The sequence below is a fragment of the Zootermopsis nevadensis genome, unplaced genomic scaffold (genome assembly GCF_977971745.1).
Source record: "Zootermopsis nevadensis isolate Lab colony 2312 unplaced genomic scaffold, Znev_1.0 Znev_ptg000028l, whole genome shotgun sequence".
NCBI classification, from domain to species: domain Eukaryota; kingdom Metazoa; phylum Arthropoda; class Insecta; order Blattodea; family Termopsidae; genus Zootermopsis; species Zootermopsis nevadensis.
This window is the reverse complement of record NW_028259160.1, coordinates 9,356,099-9,382,227: the sequence shown is the minus strand read 5'-3', so window position 1 is coordinate 9,382,227 and position 26,129 is coordinate 9,356,099. Positions and strand designations below refer to the sequence as shown.

The window sequence follows — 26,129 nt, the reverse complement described above, 5'->3', positions numbered from 1 at the left end:
GAATACACATTTTTATTAATTTTGTTGTAAATAAAAATAACATTTTCACAGAATTCACCGGTACACAACGTTAACACGAAGAATAAGGGCATCCATTACCAATTTCCTGCATTTTTTTAGAAAATTACATACTATTAAAAAATCTCACACAAAAAGGCACAATTTAAAACATCGTTAAACAGACACTCAAATACACTCTCCAAACTCATTCATTAACTTGCAAAGGTTTTCTGTCTTCATATAGTACCAGCAGTGCCTGCAATATTACTGAAGTAAAATTTAACTTCATAACGTCTCAGACCTAGGAGTTTCTAAGGTTGTGCCCTTTGTTCTTGTACTTTTCTAGCCAAACAATATTATTAGCACCTTTTCCATCATGCTTTGTTTTGGGCTACAGAAAACATCTTCACCATAACTCAGGCCAAGGGTAGTTTTGTCTTGGCATACTTATATAGTGCTTAGTCTCTGAACTACAGAAACCATTCTCACCAGAACTAAAAACTGGGTAGTTTTTGGAGTTGTGGCCTTTCTAAAGTCTTTTCCTGGATTTGAGGAATAAGAATGCCAAGTCTGATGATAATTTCCAGATCAGTTCTTGAGCTACAAGTGAACATATCTGCACACATTGCGGTCTGCGAACATCAGCACAAACATCTACAATTGTGAGAACTCAATCTCACGTAACTTTGTATTCATTATAAATGTTAATTCCATATTTACTACATAATAATATGTATGTTGTGTTTCCGGCTTCCTGTTAACACAAGTATACATAAAATGTGAGTGCATATAAAATTGTGTTCCTTTTGGGCATCCTTGTAAACAAAAGTGTTTCAGTGTGTACACTGAAGCTTATGCCTCAAGTATTCTAGAAACTTGACTATCACAAGGAAATTATTACTGCCCTGAAGAGCACAAAACAACTGCAGCAAAACCTTCAACTATCAAACATAACTACAAGTTGTTACAGGCAACCATCAAGAAGCATAACAATTTCTTTATCAGATATTAAATAATATACTTTTTATGTATTCAACATGTAATACAGATGAACATACATTATTTGTGACATGTACGTTCAATAATTAAACACTGAAAATTAAAATGCTCTACTAAGAATTAAAACCTGAAAACAAAATTCTGATTTCCAGAAGTTGTCTGTATTTATGGTGAAGTACATTAACAGAACAGAAAATTCCTTGGAGACGGAACAGTCTATAACAGACTAAACCATGGAAATGAAGATGATGATGATGACATTAAAATTTCACACCACTTTCATATACCCAAGTTCATAAAAATTCTGCACTCTAATTACTACAGAAAACTGAACAAGCAGTAATTTACAGACAGGAGAGAAATTTATTAGCACAGCTGTCACTGCTATTGCTGCTGTCCATATCTACGTTGCATTTCTTCCTCCATTGCTGCCAACTGCTGCTGGTCCTGTGCTGAAGTCATCTGCTCCATGAGGTCATGATTATATGTGGAATGAAGCATAAGAGCTAATACCCCAGCTCTGCTTGCCATCAAGTGGCGTATCTGTCGCTCTTGTTCAATCAGTTCATCTATCTTTAGCCACTAAAACATTCACATGAGTACATAAATATTTATGCATTACTAAGATATCAGAATATCATTAAAAATGTTCTTATTGTATTCCTTTCTACAATATATTTTAGGTTAATCAGGCCAGCAACTGCTGGGAAAGTACCTTAAAATAAACGATGACTGCTTCCTTCCACATCATCTTTAATTCATTATTCGGTAAACAATCTATCATTCAACACTATTTCGTCTGAGTTACTAACCATGTCGTTAAATAAACCACAAATAAAATAACAACAGCTGGGGTAGCTCATTCAGTATAGCGACTAGCTACGGATTGGACGACCGGGATTTGATCCCTGACAGGGGCCGATGATTTTTCCTCTAGCCTCTGTGTTCAGACTGCCTCTGGGGCCCATCCAGCCTCCTAACCAATCCCTTCCTGAGGGTAAAGTGCAGCTGGGGTATGATGCTAACCACTCACCCCTAAGCACCTACAGTGGGATAACTTTACTTTTTCTTTTACTTTTAAATAAACCATACAACTCACTAATAAAAACCCTAGAACTATTAAACCAGAAGCAGATTAAGTGAGATATGATACAATAATTTTGTTTTATTTTACTATCCCAATATTTTCCTGTTTCTAAGAAAAGAGCTGAGCTCATTAAGTCTTAAACCTCTCAAAAGCAGGGCAACTGTTCTATCATTAATTAAGACAATCTGCTAAGCATCAGAAGCAATATAGTAACATTTTACCTGCCGTACTCTCTCCATGTCAATCTCAGCTCTTCGTAATTTCTCCCAGCAGTAGTGTTTCAGGCAGCTTTTCTTGGGTGCTCGACAAAATTCCCCAGTGAGATCAAAGACATTGGTTACCAATGGACAGCCACATACCTGAAATAAAAACAACAGTACATAATATCCTTCTTCTTTATTACGCAGTCTCCTTTACAGGAGGTTGGCAACATATTATGAACAGGATCCTTCCATCCTTTTCTCGGACTGGGACCTGTTCATATGTTTTTTGGGCATGTGATACAGAAGTGGTTTGCCATTGCCTTCTTCTGTGTGTATGGAATATGGAGTAATTGTTGGGATGCCACGGAGAAACCAGGGAAGCCCAGGAGGAAAACTCCGTGTTGCCTAGACCATGGCCTTGCCCAACACAAGTTATAAATTCGGGCACCACCGGGAACCCTAGGATTACAAGGCCAGCGTTCTAACCGCTAGACCACCATGGCGACATAATATCCTTGACCAACTGAAATGCCATTAAAGATCTGAGCGTCCAACAAAACCACACGGTAATTCACTATCCAGTGTTGGTATTTTCAAAATATTTTTGGGACATTCACTAGATATCATATATCTTTATAGTTTCTTCATTAAAAATTCTGTTATTGTGACTCAACAGAAAAGTTGCAGCAAGGCAGAAGCAATATTGAAGTAAAATGCCTGGAGGGTAAGGAAAACCCATAAAATAGTTTGCTTCTGTGATGTTATTAATGCTAGTTACATAACAAGATGTTACATATGCAACAAAATAAATTCACTCTTTAATCAATCCATCCATTCCATCACACATTTTAATTATACAGATTCCTCACCTCCGTGTCATTCACTTTGGGGTCTTTACTATGCTCAGGGCACAGAACACGAAGACGCTTACAATATGTGCGGCTCGATGGGTTATAATAGTCACAGAACATGTTGTTTCCTTCAATGCGCGTCTTGTATATTGAGCCAAATGATGACTGACTTTCATACTGTAAACAAAAGAAGAAGAAAAAATGATGGTTGGCTATTTAATTATACTAAATCACTTGCAGGGTCCCGCGCTGGTTTGAGTCTCGGGGAAAGAAATTTCTCATGAGGATTTTCAACTGGTGTATGGGACCAGTGCCAACCCAGCATCGTGATAAAATTGGGGAGCTACAATGGGTAGCGTAATCTGGTCATGGAAACTAGCAATGGCTGGGGGTTTGTCGTGCTGACCACGTCACCCTATATCTGGTTGAATGATCGTTCACCTCTGCTTAGGCATGTGAACGTGAGGCCAGCAGCCAGCTAGTCGGCTTTGGCTCTCAGAGGGCTGTTACGCCACAGTTTATTATTATTATTATTATTAAATCAATTGCAGGTTATTTAGGGTTGAGTGAAATGTGAGGATGACTGAATAAAATAACATATGAATGATGTTGAAAGAAGAGTGTACAGTCTGCAGTAATACACAACATACAGATACAGGCCTACATATTTTCATAAAAGAAGAAACAGAGGGTTCAGAATGGAACAATCCTACAAATGTTAGTTCATATTTCACTCTCAAACCTTTTCTGTAATCACCATTAACTAAAATTTCTACTGTCCTACATGAATTTCTTTATGACACTCTGTTAAGTAGATAATGACAGATAATAGGATATACTGGGAACAACCCGTTCTTCAAGTGCCTGAGCACTGCGGGTCCAAACTTTCGTTGGCTTGATCTACAGACATTCGATAGGACTCCTTAGACGAGGGATCGGCCCGTCGCAAGGCCTCTACCTGTACACAGGACAGCACAATGCAGAACAACGCGGACAGACATCCATGGCTTGAGTGGGATTCGAACCCACGGTCCCAGCGGCACAAAACCCACGCCTCAAACCACGCAGCCGCTGGGATATATCTGTATAAATACCTTATTGAAGCATTTTTCCATGTGTTTAATGGCCATTCGTGAGTGGATTTCATGACCACATGTGATGCAGTACATGCTCATCTCTCCTTCATCTTCTGAATCTTCTTCACTGCGCAATTCTATTGTTGCCATTTTGGCACGCTCAATAATTGCGTCTAGTTCCTGTAAAGATCATCAAAACTGTATCAAAAGTCTACATTAAATTATTAAAACAGTACAGTAACAAATACAATCATATGACAGTATCAAATTAGTTAAGACAAACATAAGAGGTTAGGAGGAAGAATATTAATATATGAAATTTTTGGGAAGATCTACTTTGAAATTAAAAAAGTCAACAATGGAAGTATATTATGATGATGCTAGCGACTACTAGATATGATAATCATAATTAAAACTCTACCTTGTGTCTCTTGTCTAATTCCTGTAGGATCCTCCGTACCTCCAGCTGGTGTTTGCGTACACTCTCTAGTGCACGTTTGTTGCTTTCTTCGGCTGCACATGGGGACAGAGCCCACTCCTGGATTCTTTGGGGTAACACCTATGAGTGTGAAATATGTAAATTGTGTAAATAAGATAGTAAGGAGTAATGGCTTGCAGACACCAAAAAAATTACAGTATCCAATATTTTGTTCACATTCTAAATTCCTTAACAAAGAGTCGATGTAAATTGAGGAAAAGGTATATAATAATTAAAGATTTACTAATGATTAGACCATTTTAAACCTCTCCCATAATTCTGTGTGGAAGTCATTTCCACTCACTTGACTATTCACATTTACAGATTTGCTAAAGCGATTATTACAGTCATACACGATATGTCTTTGATGAAATCTTCAATATAAGGGTTTTCTTTAGGTCTCAAATTACTTATTCTGGTATTCACCTAGTTAGAATGAAATGGGTATGTAAAATATTATCGAGCAGAATTTCACAATCAACAATGCACATTTCTTTGAAGTCCATGCTTACTATACCAGTCCAGAACCCCTGTAACTGTTTGAATTCTGGTGAACCGGCCAGCAAATAACGTGTGAAAGATCCCACGCTAGCAAGTCATGTGTGGAGGTTCCCACGCTAGCAAGGGATCTGGAAGTTAGGTCAAGAACACATGCAGTACTCGAGTGGAGACAGTAGACAGCGGGCTTTCAGCCAGTAAACAAAACTTTTGTACCTGTTATGGAAAGTTGTGTATGAGAGGATCCAAATTTCAAAAGTAAAAGTATTCTGTGTTCTTCTTTAATTTGTTGTTCCTTTGTTTATTCATATAAAAAAATTACCACGTCAACCCTGAGGTGATCCTTGTTCCCCACTGACTCTAGTTCGGGATATAACTATCTCTTGTTGCCGGAACAAAAAAAGTGACACACAGTGAGAAATAACAGACCTGTTCCACTGATGAAATGCTACTGTTATTTGTACCTGGTAAATTCTGTTGGTGGCCAGTTTTAAACCACAATCATCACTACAATATTTACTGCCTGGACGAGCTGCTCGAATGCAAGCTGGCCCATAACACTGACGTGGTTTATCAGACTGGAGCCAGCGAGATCCACTGCTTCCCCAGCGTTCCCCACCATCTGAGCTTGAATCCTTTCGTTTGCGGTGTGCTGATGCCGATTGTCGTACCTTTCGGGATTGATCCACATCCTGCAAAGATTTTATTTTAAAAATGTAATAAAATAATTTGTATCGCATACTTGGCAATTGCTACTTAAACATTATACCTGCAGGACATTGTTCAGACACTGACGCTGTCGACATTTGTGACGTGCTCTGTTAGCAGAACGGCAGCCATCACAATGCCCGCAATCCTCTGTGCGATAACAGCCCAGACACTTCCCACAACGTTTCAAGGAGGATGACAGATGTGATGCCTTTACTTTGTTGTCCTCCACTGCAATAAATTCAATCTTTATTGAACTATGCAAATACACACCGAGAGTTCAATCATGACCTGGAATGTAGTCATCTTGGTTATACCGTTATGCAGTCTTGGCAAGACTTCAGATTCTTACATCAGTCAGTATGAAGACAACTGTCATCTGGGATGTCATGTAGTCTCACAGAAAATGACTGACATTTCAGAGGAATTTACTGCCTCCATTTCCATCATCAGGGCAACTTATCACTACATGGTGCAACATATGATAAGACCTTCATACTTATCTAAAGTATATAAAATCATGGATACAGACAAAACAGTTTACATTTTGAAAAACACTTAGTGCCACACGTGTTTTGACCTCAAGAGATCATCATCAGTGGAAAAAACATGAATTCATTAATCTGTCTATTAAATCATACAATTCATAGGACAACGGTTTGTTATAAAGCACCAAGCATAAAAACGTTACACTTTATAAAAAAAATACTTCATGTAATACCACACTGAACATTTAATTGCACATGAGTTGGTATATTATCTAAATTAAGTTACTTAACTTAATGTCCACTGGCCTATGTCGAGGTTTCTGTCGTTGGTCAAAGGTGAGCCGTAGTTGCGTTGTATTACTAGCAACACCCGTGCAACGTTTAAGTTCACAATCCAGGCACAGACAACCCAAAACTGTGGGATATTAAACTATATCAAGAAACAACGATAAAATAAAAAATAATAAAACTTACAAATTTCACACGATTCCAATTTGTCCTTTCTCTTCTTTGATTTTCGCTCTTCTGAACCAGGTGCAGTTCGCTCACCCTCCCGTTTCCTTGGTTTATATTTTGTCACTAAAGTTGGGTCCTCTTCTCGACAGCGCTGAAAATAGAAGACAGTCATTTCTTCTAATCATAATCTTTCACAATTGATAAACACATTTTTATTTAATTTTTTTACTTATAAAGAATTAAATAAAAATCCTGTACCACACAGAAGAACTGCTTGATATATTTGGATTCTCTCTCTGTTATGCGGATACAGTCACCATGATACCACTCTTCACAGTTGTCACATCCTCTGGAACAAGCACATAAAATCTTATGTTACCTGTTTGAGACCAAAATGTCATCTAAAACTATTTAAAATTCAGTTTCCACCTCAGAGAAACACAATGCATCTCACTTACAAAGATCAACTGGTTCATACTGTTTCTGAAAATAACTGTGTTTATTCTGAGAATAATACAAAATCAATAATTATATTGTGAGCAAAATACAGAGTTACTGAATGTTAAGTAGGTGATACATATACAGTACCACTGTGCTTTAAAGGGAAAAATAAATTGTAAATAACATATGCAATTATTAATTTTCAACATAAAATATTTCACTACATGCAAGTGTTTAAAACATACTAAGATTTGAATTATGCTTTGAATGAACATATTTCTGTTGATAAATTTATATTTCAAAGAATGATTAACATACTGCAAACATGCATCTGTTTCTAAACTTTGTATATAGTTCTGTGATTGATCACATGTGCCAGCCTATATACTTTTCACATACTGACAACATATACATATATATTATTTTTATGGATAGTAAATTCTGTATTTGTGTGATTTGTGTGTCCCATATTGTTATTCAATAATATACTTTAGGGTTCTCACAACAGTGGGGCTTCTCTAAAACAACTGGTACCAACCTATGAGTTCCCAGGGTATTACAACCCAGAAGAACACCATCATCAATAAATTTTGAGTGCTGTGTAGGTATTTCTAAATATACTGCATAACTGTTAAATTAATTATTAACAATGTAATTATGTATGTGACTAGTTTTTTTGTATCAAATGTTGGTCTTGGGATGTCTCTGTAACTCACTGTACATATTGGTATTTTCTAAATGTGATTTGTGGCATCCTGACTTGTTCCATATCCTGCTAACTTGCATGTATGGTAAGTATCTACCTGAAGATTTCTGTCTTCTGGGTTGTTGTGCTGTGTAGTCTGGTAGATGAATGTCATCGCCCTGATGACGGAGGCAGTATGACCTCTAAACCGTTGGTAAACATCTACCAGACTACACAGCGCAACAACCCAGAAGCCAGAAATCTTCATACTCACCGCTGTGAAAACCTCAAATCACACAAGTATCTACCTGTTCATCCATTCATTTTTTACAGAAACAATGTCTAACAAAGTCAGATTGGTAACATGTTCATTTCTCAAACTCCATTCAGTACTTACGTAAGAAATACATGAACAAGATAGTTTTCAAACAATTTAAAAAACAAAGCAAACCTAACCTGAAACATGAGTACTTACATCATGAACCTCGATGAATCTGATGAGCGGCAGATACAATAAGCCTGACCATCTTGTTTTAGCAACGTGGCTATCTTAGACTTTCTTTCCGGCAGCATGAACTGCCGAGCAATCTCTTCTTTCTGCGAAAAAGCGACAGTAAATTCAATTAAACGTAATCAGAGTACAACACACAGCAACACTACACTAAGGGTTTACTATACAGCTTGCCTAAGCTCTACCGTACCACCTACCGATAAACCAACATACTCCTTATCAGTCATATTAAGCGTGATATAAACGATTACTTAACGACAAAACATTAAACACGACTAAGATAAGTCAAACACCAACTCAACAACCATTACTAAGCTTTCATCAGGCTGACAACATACTTGTTCATGCCCAAAATGTCCCTATCACAGACATGCATAGCCCCTACGGTATGGTTGGTATCAAAATTAATAAGAATAATAAATTACGACGTAGCAAATCAATCCATCTTGTACACAGAAAGCGCTGGCAGTAGAATGTTTAAGTAGGTTGAAAGGCATTTAGGGCAATTAGATTGAAACCAGTAGTAAGAATAAGATGCATACGATGTCCAGAATGATATACATGTGTGGAAAGAAATAGAACAAATATAAGTTCTGTAAAAATAAATGCAAATTTATTAATAAGAGTGGTATGAAGCATTAATGTCACAGATGGGTCCATTGAGTCAAATTACAATGAGATTATGCGTATTCACATGGCAGTAGCGCTCTTAACATACTATGAAAGTACGACGGCCTGAAGATAACAGACATGTCAAAAACATGTAGCTGCATTTTTGAGTAATAATGTACAGCGAGATATGAAGTTCTCAGTGCGGTGAGGATGATGTTCTTCTGGGTTGTGACGTCGTGTTTCTCCGAAACACAAATCTGCATGGCGTCACAGTCCAGAAGAGCACCATCATTTAGACATGATGTCTAACATTGCGTATAGTCCTTGGTTTACATTATAAGAATTGTACCTATTTCATAGAAAACGTCATTACAGCGACTTTTTGATGAGATACCAACATCAAGATGTTTGTTATCAGTACATGTTAAGAAGTCATTGGCTTAAAAATTCTTTCGTACAATAAAGCTGCACCCCGGAGCTGGAGACAAATAAGTTAATTTACAAAAGCAAATGGTTCCCCGTAATTTGTTATCATGTTAGGTAGGAGTTTTCAGTTCGTAAACGAGTTGTGTTGAGTGTAGTGGCTATTGTTGGAAACAATTTCCACTGAAAAAACAAGTAGTGTTCCTAAGAAATGCGACAGTAAAAAATTGCTTGAAAGTGGATGAACATTTTTTTTATAAATTTTAGTTCTCTGTTATAATTCTAGTGGGCTGCGAACACCAAAAGGTTGAACACCACAGAAGCTTTTAGCAGTAACTACTACTACTATTATCACTAGTTTCTGCCTCCAAGTTTAAAATATAAGTTTATTGTTACGTTTTAACTTATTAATAATGTGATATCAACATTTTTTGATTTGTTTAATTTAATTTAATTTTATAGAATCATTCTTTTATTCAAAGCCTCACTTTTCGTATTTGAGGTCCCGGGTTCTGATCTCGGTGAGGAGACCGGATATCCTAACTCGTTTCTCGTTGTTTTAATCAGTTTTTTCAGGCAAATGCTGGGATTTTACCTTAAATTAGACAACACAAGCGCTTCTTCCTCAAACTTTCCAACTAGTCATTCATTTATTATAGTACCATCTGACGTCTTGGCTACGGACAGTGGCTTCGAAAACGTGGTGTAGTTGAAGCATTTGGCAACGGCGTTAACAAATGGGAATTGCATTCACGATGAAAATATGAGCAGGCCAGGTTCAGAAAATGCCTTCTACCACCAGTTCATATTTTACCTTACCATATTCTGTATAAAATCGTAAAGATTAAAACATACAAAATTTGTGTTGTGTGGGTGCAATCCCTGGTCTCTCATAGTGAGAGTAGAACACGGATTGAGGGCGTTTGGGAATAGGGTGTTCAGGAGAATATTTGAACCAAAAGGACATGAAATGCCGGGAAACTGGAGAGAGAAAATCGTAATGAGTAACTCCATAATTTGTACTTTTAATTAAATCGTGATATGTAAGGTTCTCAAGGAGGCGAATATGAAGATGGCTGTCTTCTAGGTTGTTGCGTCGTGTAGCCTGGTAGTTTAGAGGCCCGATCACCCTGATGATGGAGGCAGCAAGGAAGAATCTCTGAAAGGACGGCAAACTTCTACCCGTCTATAAGGCGCAACAAACCAGAATACAGCAATATTCAATAATAATGTGAGGAGAATAAGATACGTGGAGCATGGAGGCGTAGATGGAAGGATAAAATTAAAATGTATCTCAGAGAAATTAGCCAGAGAATAATTTATTGAAACATCACCTAGTGTTCAGTCATAAGAACCTCTTTGATGCGGTTAGTTAACATCTCCCGTGAGCTTCCCGGATGCTCGTCAAGTATAATAACAAGATAAAAGTTGCAGATAGTTTCAGTGTTATACAATTCAACACGCAGTTTGACGTTTTTGTTGTGTAGATCTCAGCTTTTTAATTATGTTCATTCGTTTGAAGCTGATACTGACATTCAGGGTTAGTCTTCGAATAGTGTATTGCTTGTCAGTTACAGAACAATTAGTGATTCCGAAATGCTGTCCAGCTGGCGAACAATTTAATGAGTCGATGACCTGCGTCACCTCACATTCTATTCCTGAAGACTGGGGATGGGCAATAAACGACTCTATCGCCTTCAATAATAAAGTAGCATTATCTATATCCAGTCCCATTGTATTGGCGAATACATCTTTGAGCTGTTCGGCTTTTTCCAGGTAAGTATTTTCACAGATTAAGTCAGACTTAAGACGTCGTAAAATCTTAAAGTATGGAACCGAAAGTAGGTATTGGTTGTGAAAGGGACCAAAAGTTAAAGGTTCGTGACAGATCTAATTTTTGAAAGAGTGCAGAGTATATAAGCAATCATGTTCAGCGTCTATCCTGATTGAGGGTTTTGTGGTTTTTCTCAGTCTGTCCATACAAATCGTGGTACAGTTCCTTTAAATAGGCCATTGCAGTCTCTTCCAAGTCGTTATCATTCACAGTCGTCTGTCTCTATCGACGGTATATAAGCATACTTCAAACAGTATTGTATTATTATGACTTATTCTATATCCTATTGTCATCTGACTAACTTATGGATCCATGGAATGTAATAAAGATGTATGTATGTACAGTGTCATTAAACAACCCAAGAACCAATGAGACAGAACATATGTTTGCTTTGGTTGCCTTGGCTGATGCTGTGACGTCAGATCATCAGAATTAGTTTTTTGTCCCAGAGTTTTAAGTTGATAAGTGCCCCCCCCCCCCAAATGTCAACATTAACCTTTTAAATCTCAGTGGTAACTATATGTACCACCTGCCGCAACAATCAGTGACGCTGCATTTTATATTTATGGGTTCTCTCAAATATTGTTCGGAGGAGTTCCGGCTTCAGATGGTTAACTGCTAATTTAGTGAACGTCTTATGTGGGCAATGAAGTTAATTTACATTAATTTCAGGGCAATTTTGTTTTATGACATGGACGATTTTCGGCTGCTGGGCGCAGGTGGTGGACACCTCCACCTGGATGTCCTCGTCTACAGCACCCAGAAACGCGATCAGATGGTCACGTACAAGGATTCCTTCTGTCTGGACGCAAGACACAGACTTGTCGTTTTCTGCCCATGCTCCAGATTACCTTGCGTTAGGAAGTGCTGCTATGATGGGTCTGCGTACAACACGTCTCTCGGCCGATGTGTCGACACTGGGTACCAAGACATTGGCTTCTGGAGACCAAGTTTTCAGGCAGGTCAAAGCTTGGAAAACTTCATGAAAAAGTCACTATAACAATTATAACTCAATGACAATCTCTGAAAGTAATTATGATACATAGGCCAAGGCCTACTTTACTGTAAGATGATGATGACGATGATGAGCTGCGGTATTATTTCAGGCTGGAGCTGCGGAAAGAGGTTATTACGTCATAGAAAACAGAACCCCAACCTGTGAAGCTGGTACCGCAGTAGTGGTAACATCAAGCAACTCAACAAAATTCACTGTGGATGGAGACGGTAGTGTCAAGGTATTAAAACTTCAAATTACATACTTACTCGGGCAGAATGAATTAAAGCGATCAACATATTTAATCGATTAGTATTTAGAATCAATAACCAGAGCAGTCGGTAGTTTGGCCGGTTCTAAGAGATAAATATTTCGTACCTTCTATAGAACAAGAAAATACGCTAATAATTGACCATAAACAACACGATTAGGTAAAGTGTGCGAAGCGGTGTTAAACACAACACGCTATATTTTGTGAGATTTCGGGTTCTCACGGCGGCGAGAAATAACCCAAAAGACAGCCATCTTCAGGCTAAATTTTATGCTGTAGGTGTGCGGGTACTTTCAGCAATAGTGCTGCGGAAATACAGGCTAAAAAGCTACATATCATGAGTAGTTGGTATAACACTGTTAAATAAACTCAATTTTAGCTGCTCGCTTACCCTCAGGCGGTACCACGGCAGCAGTACTGCATAGCATAAGTTATGAATCTGTTCAAAATAGCACAAGCAGTTGATATGACGTCAGACTTCAAGTAACATATGTTTTAGGTATCCGGGTATCCTCAGGCGGTGCCGTGGCAGGAGTACTGTGGAGACACAGACCTTCTCTTGGTATGCCCCGGGCGACTCAGAACAGAAGACAGGAAGTTCTTCGTGTACGGCGTCCTGTTGCTAATATCCGGTTCCCTGCTCGTCATTTCCGTCGTTGTCACGGGCTTACTATTCCTCCCGAGTCAAGCAGCAACGAACCTCCACAACCGCGTCCTTACAGCACACAACGCATCGCTTGCTGCCGCATACATGGCCACTGGTGTGGCACAAATCAATCGCGACATAACGGATGTGGCTTGTAACTCCTTGGGTATGTGGGCATTCTCTATAACCGACTACTAACTTTCCGTTAAGCGAACCCAAAGGTTCAAAATCGCTTAAATATAAATTCCCCGTGGTCCTTAATGTCAAAATTACGATTTCATTAGCATATCAAACATTTCAATTTGGGCACTGCTTTTAAAAATACGAAAAACGACGAACAAAAATTTTTTTTACACATATTCACAAATCAAACACTCTGCTGACGTAACTGTTTGATTGTCCACAACGGAAAGATTATCCTGAGTTCATTCTTCTTAAGGTGGCGACTGACTTGTAACATTTGCCTGTAATGTAACGTGTTACAAATCGAGCATTACACAAGTGAAGACAGCGAACGGAGCCGCTCGATGCGAGCCGCTCACGCTCGCGGGCGCTCCATCGGGTTGTCGGTTTTTTCGCGAATCCCTTTGAGTGTTACATTACAAGTCAGTCAGTCAGTCGAGCGGCGTCGTAACGAGCATTCACGAATTCTTTAGATAAGAGTAGCGTATTAAATGAAACAAAGATAACACAACCTCCACGTCCGACATATAGAATGAAATGAATGGAGCACACTTGAGCACAGTCGAGCCGAGCGTTCAAAACGAGCATTCGATACGCCTCACCAGTTGTGGTGTAATGTAACATGCTCGCCGCGAATGTTACATTACGAGTAAATGTTACAAGTCAGTCGCCACCTTTACAGCGCTTCATTTCTTAATGAGTCGTTTGACGTGGGTTTTCATGTTACCGTCTGACGCACATCCGAATTACCGAGTTGCTTACGGGCAGGATATGCCGTGTACGAGGCATTTGCAGAAACTTTAAATCATACCGACATATGATCCTCAATAAATTTCGAATATACCGGCACGAGGGAAAGAACGGGAAGTGAGGAGGGCGAGACAGAGATACCAAATAAATTACTGGCGAAACAAGAAACAACTAAAGGTGTCTTAGAGTATACATTGGATAACTGGTATCAAAATAAAATATCACACCGATTGGGAAAGACGAAAGGACCCCCACACCACGTGTAAAATTAGACACGTTAGGACCATCCTTCATGTCATGAACATAATAATACTCAAATGCCAGAGTCGTAGAATTAATACCGCCATGTTTTAAGCGACAATGTACTGTGTATGGACAGCAATGCTCTACTTTCGTACGAGCACATGTGCCGGTCTATCATGAAACTGTCTTCAAACAGTTCAATGGCATGACATCACAGCGAGAGCGAGCGTACTTCCCCGATGCCATGGTGCGGCGGTTAGGAGTCACTATCGTACTGTTGACAGCCGCGGCCAGACATGTTCTTTCTGTGGAGTGTAGTGATCTCGGTGGTGGCTGGAGTACCCCAACACGGCTTCAGGGTCAACAAGTGCTGTTCTGAAGACCAAGCTCTGACCCCGGAATCCATGTGCACTGACTATGACAGTTACTACTCATATTCAACAAACGAGATCCGACCCTGGTTGCCATCCGACGTGACAGTTGAATCGCGAAGTCTCTCCGAGTTTCATGTGACAACTCAGTTCGGCAGCAAAGCAACGTGTGAAGGTCGCCATTACTTGGTGTTTGCAGATGACGTTGATTTGTTCTCGTTACTAGACGATGGAGGGCTAGTGTTGTACAGTGAAGAAGATTATGGGAAGAACCAGACGTTCCCAGCTTCATCTTTCTGTTTCGATCGTTTGTTACTCGACGGTGGTCAAACTGTTAAAGTGATCCTATTGTGCCCATGTGATACCATGACTTGTATTAGAAAATGTTGTCCACCTGGAAGATACCTGGATGCAAATCAGAGATGCATAACAGACGATACGGACGTAATACGGCACTCGCTACTCCGTGATGATACCTCACAGTACTTTCAGTTGATTGGACTCCCTCGTTGTCAAGATGGAGGTGTTTACTTGCTGAACACAGTGCCGTCACAAAGTAAGACACATTTGCAGTATGGATTCTCAAACGACGGTCAAGTGGTTGGCCGCGAGTTCAGGCAACCCATACCCGTTGAAGAATATTGCTGGGATGTGACACTCGATGAGAATGGTAATGAAACTCCGAATTTGCTGTTCTGTAAGAGACGGGAGAGCCGCGGGTGGGGTGGTGACCGAAGGGTGTTCTACGGAGTGGTTGTACTCATAGACGCCGTCTTCCTCTCTGCCACCTTGCTCGTGTATGGCGCTCTGCCTGAACTGAGAAGCGGCCTACACGCCAAGTACCTCATGGCTCATACTGCAAGCTTTCTGGTTGCCCACTTGTTCTTAGGAATTGGGCAACTTGTACCTGATCTGCACTACGTGTTTTGTTCAATAATAGGTAAGACCACCAGCGTAGCAACGCTTCTGGCGTCCCGGGTTCAGTTTAAGAGTTTGGCACCCTTGCAAGACTATATCTAACACACCCTTATTCCAGTCACCGCCAACCCTTAACACACCAAAGCGTTCAAATGACTGTTAACAATCATTTTTAAATTACAAAACCTTTTACCAATTTTATTTCACAGAAGTCACTACTAGGTAATGCAAATTGTTCAATTAACACTAAAGGGTGCATTATGTAATTACAGCACTAGGTGACAAAGACAAATGGAAATTTGAACTAAGAAGTCGATTGCTATGTAACAGAAATAAAAAAAGCGTACAAATAATATTGCAGTTACATCTGGACTGCCTGAAGGCAGAAAGGATTCTGATTTTACGTGACAATAGTAAACTGATTCCTCCCAGTATTCGTCTGAGAATCGCACAGGATAAGGGACGTGGGATATATTAGAAATAATTTGAATAATGTTGTTATACATAAAGAGGCTCAATTATCACCATCGATATGTACGTATTACTTTCCATTCCATTACGTGCAAAGCCCAATAAGATACAGCTGTATGAATGGGTTTGCTAACGACTCTGTTTGCTTCACTCCAAGTGTTTCGGTTTTGGCTGCATATGAGTGACTGTGTTCTGTTTTTCTTGCAGCTTTCATTATCCAGTTCACATTTTTGGCTGCCTTCTTGTGGCTGAATGTAATGTGCATCGATATCGCGTGGGCTTTTAGGTAAGTGTTATGACTTCATTAATTCTTTTGCTTCAAATTCCAACTCAAGGTTTTGCTCTATGTTTCCACGATACCTTACAAAATACTCATTTCTAAAGCTTGCCAAAAGAAGCACAATGTTTTCATTGGAATAGAGGAAATGGCAAGACTGAAGGTATAAGATAAATGAAATTTTGGTGATGAAACCGCTTGGAAAACGACCACCTTGAAGACCAAGAAGGATATAGTATGATAAGATTAAGATGAATCTTGGGGGACTTAAATTGTAAGAAAAATCTTTAGTAAATCTTTAGTATTAAAGATGTTGAACTATTAAGTTTTACCACCAGCCTACTTATTTAGGACATTACACAATTCTACCTTACATGAAAATATATACGAATATTGGTCGGTTATTATTTGCAGGTAAGGGATTTTGAGCCTTACGGAATAATATTTATGAATATGTGTATAATCATTGCTGTGGTAATGCTGTAGATGGATTTTGTGCCTCGTGGGATATTAGGACTAAGCGTGTTTACTATTTTAAATTCTCCCTTCATTCTTGACGTGCAATAATAGAGATTGTATTTTAGACAATATATAATTAATATTCGTGTTCATGCATATGTGCGAAGGACATAGTGGAACTAGAGAAATCTTACTCCACTTGAGAATCGTACAACAAAAGCCGCTAACACTCTGGGACGACATGGACCTTGACCAGTCTGAAGCAAATAAACGCACGGTTGTTTACATTTACCTATTATGAAGCGGGAAGGGAATTTTTCCAGGCTCTCTCTCTCGCTAACCAGCATATCCACATAATCAACGCATTTCAGTGCGGCTGGGAATTTATAATGACGTAGTCACTACACTTTCCCAAATTAAGTATTATTATTATACACTTATTGTGTAAAACGTCTGTGCAGAATCAGTTTAATTTCATGGCATGTCGTGACAGCTGTCAGCTGTCGTAACAAATTTAATTTTGGCCAAAATGGTTCATGTAGAAAAATTATGCGCAGTTACTAGTGTACCTCAAACATTTAACCTACTTTCTGCACCTTGATGGGAAAGATCATTTCTGTGTGTGTTTGGACCTCAATGATAAAATTCAGATTGAAGTGGCCAATTTTCACGACGTTTGAATACATTTTATGGATACACCAGACTCAGTGAGGACGTAACGGTACAATACTTTTCTCCTGAGTCATGAACTTTCTAACAAACAATGCGCTTGCAATCTCCTGTGCACTTTCGTGGTTCTCTTGAATTTGGTGATAACTGAAAATAGAATATGTTCATGCACATGATGGAGAAATGTCGATGGAATACTTGGTCACCTAACAACTAACATTAAAATAAAATAAAATTCAAAGCTTACATCAGTTTTAAATATTTTGAAATAACTAAGATCCTTCAACGCAAACAGCTGATTTATTCCCACACATAAACTATTTATAATATTCAATTGTGTCTTTTATTTGATATACGTTATTTTAATAATGAAAACTACGAAAAATGAAAAAAGGAAAGTACTATAAATACAATTTTCCGCTCGCTGGACCAAGAATTCTAAGAATTTGTGGTTGGTCATTATGAAGATAATTTATGCACAACGTGCAAAAAAAAGGCAAATAGCAAATTACAAACCTCGCTAACTACATACACATTACGGTATCCGTTTTAAGCTGGAGACAACGTGCAGATAAAATGCAGCAAGACAAGAACTTTGGATTAAAAGAGATAGGGGAAAGCCTGAGAGTAGCTAAATAGATTAATTTAACTTGAGAATTTTGGAGTGGACTACACAGCATTTAATCCTTGCGAAAGAAAAGTAAAATTCCTTAAAATAAAATATGCACCTTTTGTTGAGACCAGAGCCCACCCTTTTTTTTACCGGAATTAATGTCCAGAATTTTACATAGCGACTTATACATACGTTTGTCTTGTCGGTGTCAACTATGGTGGACTGCAACTGGACCGTTTTGTGTGTTCCAGAGATGTGTTTCGTCATAACCTTTTTTGCACCGAAATGCTGCATACACTCGCAGAAGTCAAACGCTTTGTTTGCACAGTTGTTTAAACATGAAAAATATGATAAATCACCTTGGCAAACACTTGAAACTTGTTTCGTGCTGTTCAAATCACGACGAGATGTTAATCCACAAACCCAAGAACACAAAATTTCCTGACCTTGGTCAACCAGCATTAAATGCACTCTTGAAAAATAAAGGTAGGATTTCTTTACTGGCTGCAAATTACTCAGAATTACGAAAACTTGAGAGTTCTCGCACCAAAATAAGGTATGACTAGAATGTCTATGTATCTGCTACAAAGTTGAAATTTCATTATGAACATGTTGAATTTCTATTAAATTTTCGATATTCTGTAACCAATAATAAAATTAACATTAGCAATCGTATTTGAGGACAGTGGTTTAAAGAACAAATTGGGCTACTTCACAGAGCAATACCAATGACACATTAATAACTAAGTTTCGACTAAATTCACTGTTGATAAATACTACGAATATTGCTACTACTAAAGTATATTAAATACATTTAATTTTGGTTGTAATCGGGCACTCAAGGAAACTATTGAACTATTTAATAAATATGATGCGGTGGCGAAAAGTTTTGTATATTATACTGTGTCTGTCTTTAATTTGATGTCTTAGGCTAAAATGAAAACATGCCACAATGTAAATTTCTGGAATCAACAATAGCTAAAAAAAGAGAGATAAACTACTACTACTACTACTACTGACTCTAGTGAAATGAGATTCTCGCTGTGGTGATGTCATGTTGTTGGTCTAGGAATTTACGCCACATGGAATTGTACAAATAGAAATGTTTCGGAGGAACATACTCTCTCCAGGGCCAAAGATTGAGACATTGAGTTCCTCTGGTAAAGGAACATGAAGGTTCACAAAAAACTCTGTTTTTCTCAACACTAATTAAATTCTCTCTGACTATTAGCCGCATGAGATGGTTAAAACTCAGACGCCCTGATGATGGGGAGAGAGATGGTCCTTGAAACGTTGGCGAGGTAAGTTTTGACCATTTGACACGGCTGATAGCCCGAGGGGATCTTATTAATTCGGTTCGTCGTGAGTTTTAAATTATATGTTTTCAGAAAACTGTTTTGTCATTATGTGAGATTTGCCCTGAAGATGGATATTTCTCTGAAACTTTTGTATCTAACTACGAGACTACATAGCGTCACAGTCATAAAGAACAACGTTATTTTGTCATCGATTTGTACAGATATCAAACTTGGTATCTTTGCCCGAGGTTATAATCGTCAGTTATAGCATATAAAAGAATTACTAAAGAGCAGGGAATGAAGAAGTTATGTAAGAGGGAACTTTGTGATTCGTATGTTAGTATTGCTGGCTTAATTAAATGCAGATTACAATAGACTGTATATACTGTTCAGATGGACGAAACGAAAAAAATAGCATGTCTATGGGGACTCGAAAATCGACCATTTGGATGATCGAGATGAAGGCGAAAGAATATTAAACTGGATCTTAATAAATTAAGTTTAAAAAATATATGTACTTAACTGACACAGCTTCAGAATGTGTTAGCCGAGCAAAACCTAATTACTTGCCCCAACACGGAATACCATCAAAAGTATCATGGCAGCGGCGCGAAACCGAATTATATTCGATAAATAAATGAAAAAAAAACCTTTTGTACGAGGTGGATATTCGTTTTCCAGTTGGAATTAATTATAATTGTCTCCGATAGTTTGATAAAGATGAAGGACGAATTTCGTGCTAGACTACTAAGAGATATTTTATAACGTGATTTTTAACACGGTACTCCACCTAGTTACCATAACACGTATTTGAAAGAATTGCAGAATATGTCCTTACCTCATAGTTAGGAGAAGCCTCTGTGTCCAATTCCACATCATCCATCACCTCCACATTTTGTGTTTATACTGCTCTGTATGTAACAAAGCGTACGTCCCTCCACCACACGACACAATTTCTGACTTGGAAGAATCTTACTAGCTACGTGCTAGTCAACACGCTCTATTACACCGTTACGAAAGTATGAATCCAAATAAACTAGAGCCTCCAAGTTTGTTTTGCACACATTACAAGCTTTGCACCTGACACAGCAGTTTTAATTAAATTAATGATAAAAGTAATGTACTTGACGTACCGAGAGATTTGCAGTCAGATACTTATAAATATCGATATCGGGCTCGATTTTCGGAATTCTAGCTGCCAACATTTTCCCGAAAAAACCTCACTGAAATAAATATTTGTCATTACCAACATTATTTTAAAATGATAAGAGATAAATGGTTCAATGATAATTTCTTTCATTCAAACTATACACCTATTGGTCTGAAATGGTTTAATGAATAAGATATGAACTGGATGGTTAGGATTTAATTCCTAGCAGGCCAAGATCTTTGCCATAATGTGTGCACTGCTCTGGGGTCCACCCAGCCTCCTATCCAGTGGTATTGTGGTCGTTTCCTCCAGGATAAATTGGTTGGGACATGGAAGCTGACCTGTCACTACATTCTAGGCTGAGGTTCAGAGTACATAGAACTATGCACTCCACTCCCTTCTTTGTACACATCAAGAAAACACCTTTTTTTGCAAGATGCTAAAACAGGTGAAAACACTTGTGGTTTTTAATAATATTCTGCACAGAGGAAACTGTTCAAAATACAAGTACATTCATCACATGTCAAGATTTTAGTAAATTTGCAAGGTGTTAAATGTTAGTAACAAACATAAAAAGACATTAGTATTTAAAGCTTGGTCATACACTGATGTGCTAAAGGGGTTTTTGCAACTGTCATACACTTGAACAAAAACTATTTTAAATATCAGCATTTTTATAATGCTGTTTAACTCTTTCCCCCATAATTTCCTGAATAAATTCATACCCTCAGTATTTAATATTCAGGAAAACCAGTCCTTGATTCAAGCAAGGGACATTCCGAAAGTTCTGCCAACTTTAATATGAAGAGCAGGAGACCAGCTTGTAATTATAAAGTCATCAGAACACTAATGGTTTTTTTCCTCCTGTTTTTTCTAGTGGCCTGCATCCTCCTCAAGGAAGTGCACTAGAACGTGATCACAAGAAGTTTATATTGTACTCCGCTTATGCATGGGGAACATCAGGCATGTTATCTGTGATCACAGCAACTGTGGAGTTTGTTCCAGGTCTTGCCGATGGCTCACCGCTGAAACCGAATTTTGGACTCAGGGCATGCTGGTTTGAAAGTAAGCTGATATTTTGCTGATTCATGGGTGCATGTGTTTGACTTTGTGAAGGACTTAAACATATGAAAGTGAATTTGGAATAGCACCTCATGACAGTGTATAAAAAAATCGAAACACGGCTGCATTTGGCATGACAAACTTGAGAAATCATATGAAAACAAAGTTGGAAGAAACAGAAATTTCAAACCTGCACATGGTCACAAGAAACATGTGAACTAACGAACAATGGTACTTTAAAGTCATCTGAAGTTACCATCTTTATCACTCTGTCACATTTATTTAACTACAACAGTACAAAAGCAATTTCAGAAATCAGCACATACTAAATTAATATACACAAGTTAAAATATTTTAATTTCTGGAGAGTAGTTACTGATTAGACCTTCAAATGATCGCTATGGCATTTATCAAATTCTGTACACATGATGGCTAGCACAAACAAGTTTTCCCTTCATCACCACTGTTCATAGGCTGCATGTCTGAGGAAGTTTAATAATAAGGATTAACTATTTTTAGCACATCACAAGTCTGCCATGTAGCGTATATTTTCTGCATTATAATGCCTTGGTTCTGGCAAGGGTTCAAAGGGTTAATTAGTACTGGAAATAAGTCATATTTACAAGAGCCATGGTTACAGGATCCAGTCTTCTTCCACCGACTATTAGTGTCTGGGATATCAGGGAAACTTATTTCCTTAGTTGTGTTCACAACCCTGCAGACTGTAGCTGAGTAATCAGTTCTTCATACTACATCTTCTGGCACACTTGTCAGAATTTGGCTTATACTTTTGTGAATGGCTGGGGAATTTCCTAGGTGGGAATTTCCCATCCATTTACTCCTACATGCAAGGACTTTTGTGGCTGTCCATTTAAATGCCAATTATTGTTGTCCAATGTACACCAAGTAAAACTCCCCAATTTCAGATTTTGTGAAAATTCATTCAGCTTTTATTATATGTGAGCAGACAGACATGGTGACACTAATAGGCACATAATTGCAATTCTTAGTTGCAAAAACACCTAAAAATAGTGACCAACATTTACAAGAAAATAGTCCTTGGTGCTGAGCAGTGCTTTCCTGGTGGTATGCGGTTGTACACCATATTGGCATCATAATTCATAAGACACAGAGACATGAACATTATACAAATTGGGAACAGTGAAGCTTTAGCTTCAAATAATGTTATAAAGCACACTGTGATCGTTTGGGTTGTGATTCCATGCAGTCAAGTAGGTGCTTACCATCATTTCAGAGGACTATATAATCTCTGTTCCAGGAGATAACACTCCACATTTTCACTGCCATGCAAACCTCAAATAATGACAGCTGAAGTAAGAATAAACTTATTTCAATATTTGTTCCAGATATAATGAAGTAAAGCTTCCCCAATACCTTCCTGAGTTTCAGTACCACCATAAATGCTTTTGGAAGTATTCCTAATATGTAGTTATTGATTTCTGTTGCATACAGAGCCAGCTGCAACTCTTGCCTACTTCTACGGGCCTATGGCATTCCTGCTTTTGGCAAACCTAATGCTGTTTCTGTATACAGCTGCCAGGATTATCTCAGTAAGAAGAGAGACAGCAATTCTCAGCAGAGCAGGAAATACTTCAGGTTCTGCTATTCACAGAGACAGGCAGAGGTGAGGAAATAGTAATTTTAGAGTTATCAGACTGCATTTTCTTAAACTTGGAACTGACAACACATTCAATTTGAACATAATAATTTATGTCAATATTGAACATCAACAGAAGTATTGACATCCATCCACAATTTCTAATGGTTTTCTTAAGCATTAATAATTGAAAATGATGGGTTAGAAGAGGTGATTGCACCCATTCTATCTCGTGGTGTCATGGTATGTGTCCCTACACCCAGATAAACTTCAGAATTTTATACAACTTAAATTTAATTTAAATTCTCTGTTCTGCAAACTTTTTCACCTGTGACCACCCTTATTTGTCAAACACATGACAGCACAATGCAAAATTCCACTTCAAGAAAAGGGGTATGAAACTATATACAGCCACAAATATGTATGTACATGTAAATATAAATACTCGCCCCATAAAATGTACACACATTAAAATAAAACAACACATGTTAAATAAGAGAACAGTGATAAACCAATGTTTGTTTTTTGTTACGAAAGAAAAGATATTGCCTTTATCTAACTATAATGTATGAATATACAATTTCTTATAATTTGCAGTGCACCCAAAACCTTGTGGCATGTAACTTAGGTGTTTGGAATTTTCACATATTTTCTTTACCAACATTTAAAGGCATGCATTCATGGTTAACTGCTAATCCTGAGATTTGTATCAGTCCAGGTTCAATCTTATTTGACTGCAAGTGTAGATTTAAAAAAGTCATAATATATTAATAGTGGCACTTAACCTTTATGTACATCATTATTAATTATTCATGGTTATACACATCAGTTATTATTCTTTATAACTTCATTTGTTTTATCTCATAAAAATATTGCTGGCAAGATCTGCAAAATTTGAGGTAAGTGTAATACACTTTATTTCATTTACCTGTAAATTTCTGAGTGGTAATATGAAAAGGTATGATTATGTCACATGGCAAGAACACACTCTCCAGACTTTTCTAATTTTAAAAATGCATATAAAATTGTACATGTAATACATACTGCCATGTTAACAGGTTGGTCCTATATGTGAAACTCTTCTGCCTTATGGGTCTCACATGGATCACCGAGATCATCTCATGGGCTGTAGGAGGGGCAGACTACTATTGGTACATCACAGACATTGTCAACATGTTACGAGCAGTCCTCATATTTGTCATATTCTGCTGTAAGAAAAGTGTGTTAAACCTTCTGAGGGTTCGTTTAGAGTCATTTCTACCATGTGCAAAACGGATAACTTGTGGGAAAAGTGGCACATCTTTGTCTGACCCTACTAGTTCACTCCAGCTGACAACTAGCATCAAGAGGAGCACTAAAACACCAAGCCACGATACTTGACAAGCCTGCACTTAATAATACCTTATTCTATCCTTTTATGTACAATAAGAATGGAGGACTATAATTCCTTTTGCTACTGAACTGAGTGAATACCAACTGTAATATTGTTTTTAGGCCAGTTAAGAAATATAAGTTATGACACAAATCACAAAGTTAAGTACCATTCATAAACTAAGAACAGGCCAGATGAGAAACTATTTGTTGTCCCACAAATTACTAAAATATACAAAAGTATAAATTCATCTCTTTTATATGAAACAGTATTTGGTCTCATATTTAAGAAAACGCAATTGAAAGTGTCTGAAACAAAAGGGTTAAGGATCACAGTCGATGAAGACAGGATGGGCAAATGGAAAAAATACATGAGAAACTGTTTTCCAAACATTATTAGCTAGAGACTCTACGTTCCTATTGTGTTTAATTTATGCTTGTTTCACAAATCTGTGGTGTTAGAATTGCAGAGGGGTAATGAATATTTATAGTACTACAACAGAGTGAAGTTTAATTCATAGGTTAGTGTGCTAGACATGTAAGCAGACAGTTACAGGATCAAATACCACCTGAATCAGTACTACTATTGCTTTCAACTGTGTGTGTTACAGATTTTTAAATTTCTTTGTGGAAAGAATATATTCTACTACAGATTCTCATAGGTCTGCAGCAATGGCATTACTTTGTAGGCATGCTTTAATAGTGCTTTCATACTTAATTAAAAAGCTCTTTCACAGCTAGTTTTGACACAAAAAATAAATTTATTTAAAGGTCTATCACCATACATAATTCAAGAAGTGTTCATTCTGTGCCACTTATGGATGAATGGATCACTCCCATCTTACATATTAGTATGTCCACAATGTTATTACTCACTGAAGCTTAAAATAGGAGATGACCTCTTTAACTCCAATAATTTCCAGCAACTGCATCAACAAGAGGTCAGCCAGGGTTGTAGACTTGTGGCCTGGGTGGAGAACAGTGAATCTTAAATTTAACATAGGCCCACCATATAAATGTTTCATCAGACTAAAAATAAAAACTCTTGTCAAAGAATAAAGATATAAGGGAAGAAGTACATTTTGAAAATCCACTCAGAAAACCATGGACAAAACCCTCTGCTCCATTTCAAATCTTTACAAAATGAAATTGGAAACTTTGTTCTCTAACATATGTGCTGCACAGAAATTTTTTTGTACACTCCCAGTCAACATTGTAGAAACCAGATTAACAGAGTGATTTAAAAAACTAAGACATGCATATATTCAATTCAAATTAATTTTTATGATAGATTTACATATGAAGTCTTTTTATGTCACTTTTTAGCCTTTTTATTACAAATATTGTTAATGACATTTCTTTCATAAGCTAAATAAAGTTTGTTGTATTTGGTATTCATATTTATATCTGCACCT

At 37.8% G+C, this 26,129-nt stretch overlaps 2 protein-coding genes across 4 annotated transcripts; one reads left to right on the top strand and one right to left on the bottom strand.

The window, feature by feature from the left end:
- Positions 1-1,138: 1,138 nt before the first annotated feature.
- On the bottom strand, positions 1,139-20,650 carry LOC110836587 (CXXC-type zinc finger protein 1). Of its 2 annotated transcripts, none has more exons than XM_022077925.2 (11): positions 20,352-20,650; positions 8,446-8,567; positions 7,103-7,193; positions 6,863-6,995; positions 5,962-6,131; positions 5,657-5,884; positions 4,638-4,775; positions 4,235-4,396; positions 3,159-3,317; positions 2,308-2,445; positions 1,139-1,581 (listed from the first exon to the last, which is right to left on the bottom strand). In XM_022077925.2, exons 1-11 carry the CDS (start codon positions 20,394-20,396, stop codon positions 1,384-1,386), a joined length of 1,584 nt encoding a protein of 527 aa, XP_021933617.1. In that variant the 5' UTR covers positions 20,397-20,650; the 3' UTR covers positions 1,139-1,383. The 2 variants fall into 2 exon arrangements, with proteins under 2 accessions (XP_021933617.1, XP_021933618.1); XM_022077926.2 differs by lacking the exon at positions 20,352-20,650 and adding an exon at positions 8,679-8,825.
- LOC110836588 (G protein-coupled receptor Mth) lies at positions 10,973-26,106 on the top strand. Of its 2 annotated transcripts, XM_087356815.1 has the most exons (8): positions 10,973-11,292; positions 12,023-12,308; positions 12,457-12,585; positions 13,115-13,427; positions 16,405-16,483; positions 21,541-21,728; positions 23,199-23,370; positions 24,402-26,106. In XM_087356815.1, exons 1-8 carry the CDS (start codon positions 11,021-11,023, stop codon positions 24,721-24,723), a joined length of 1,761 nt encoding a protein of 586 aa, XP_087212941.1. In that variant the 5' UTR covers positions 10,973-11,020; the 3' UTR covers positions 24,724-26,106. The 2 variants fall into 2 exon arrangements, with proteins under 2 accessions (XP_087212941.1, XP_087212940.1); XM_087356814.1 differs by lacking the exons at positions 10,973-11,292; positions 12,023-12,308; positions 12,457-12,585; positions 13,115-13,427 and adding an exon at positions 13,472-15,748.
- Positions 26,107-26,129: the final 23 nt, after the last annotated feature.

What these genes read in the sequence shown, in the direction of transcription:
- LOC110836588 (XM_087356814.1), top strand. Translation starts at nt 14,734, where the DNA reads ATGTTCTTTCTGTGGAGTGTAGTGATCTCGGTGGTGGCTGGAGTACCC. An exon ending in CAGGGCATGCTGGTTTGAAA is followed by an intron (nt 21,729 to 23,198) that starts GTAAGCTGATAT and finishes TGTTGCATACAG; the next exon opens with AGCCAGCTGCAACTCTTGCC. An exon ending in ATTCACAGAGACAGGCAGAG is followed by an intron (nt 23,371 to 24,401) that starts GTGAGGAAATAG and finishes CCATGTTAACAG; the next exon opens with GTTGGTCCTATATGTGAAAC.
- LOC110836587 (XM_022077925.2), bottom strand. Translation starts at nt 20,396, where the DNA reads ATGGATGATGTGGAATTGGACACAGAGGCTTCTCCTAACTATGAG. An exon ending in GTCTGAACAATGTCCTGCAG is followed by an intron (nt 5,885 to 5,961) that starts GTATAATGTTTA and finishes AAATCTTTGCAG; the next exon opens with GATGTGGATCAATCCCGAAA. An exon ending in TGGAAAAATGCTTCAATAAG is followed by an intron (nt 3,318 to 4,234) that starts GTATTTATACAG and finishes TTTTGTTTACAG; the next exon opens with TATGAAAGTCAGTCATCATT.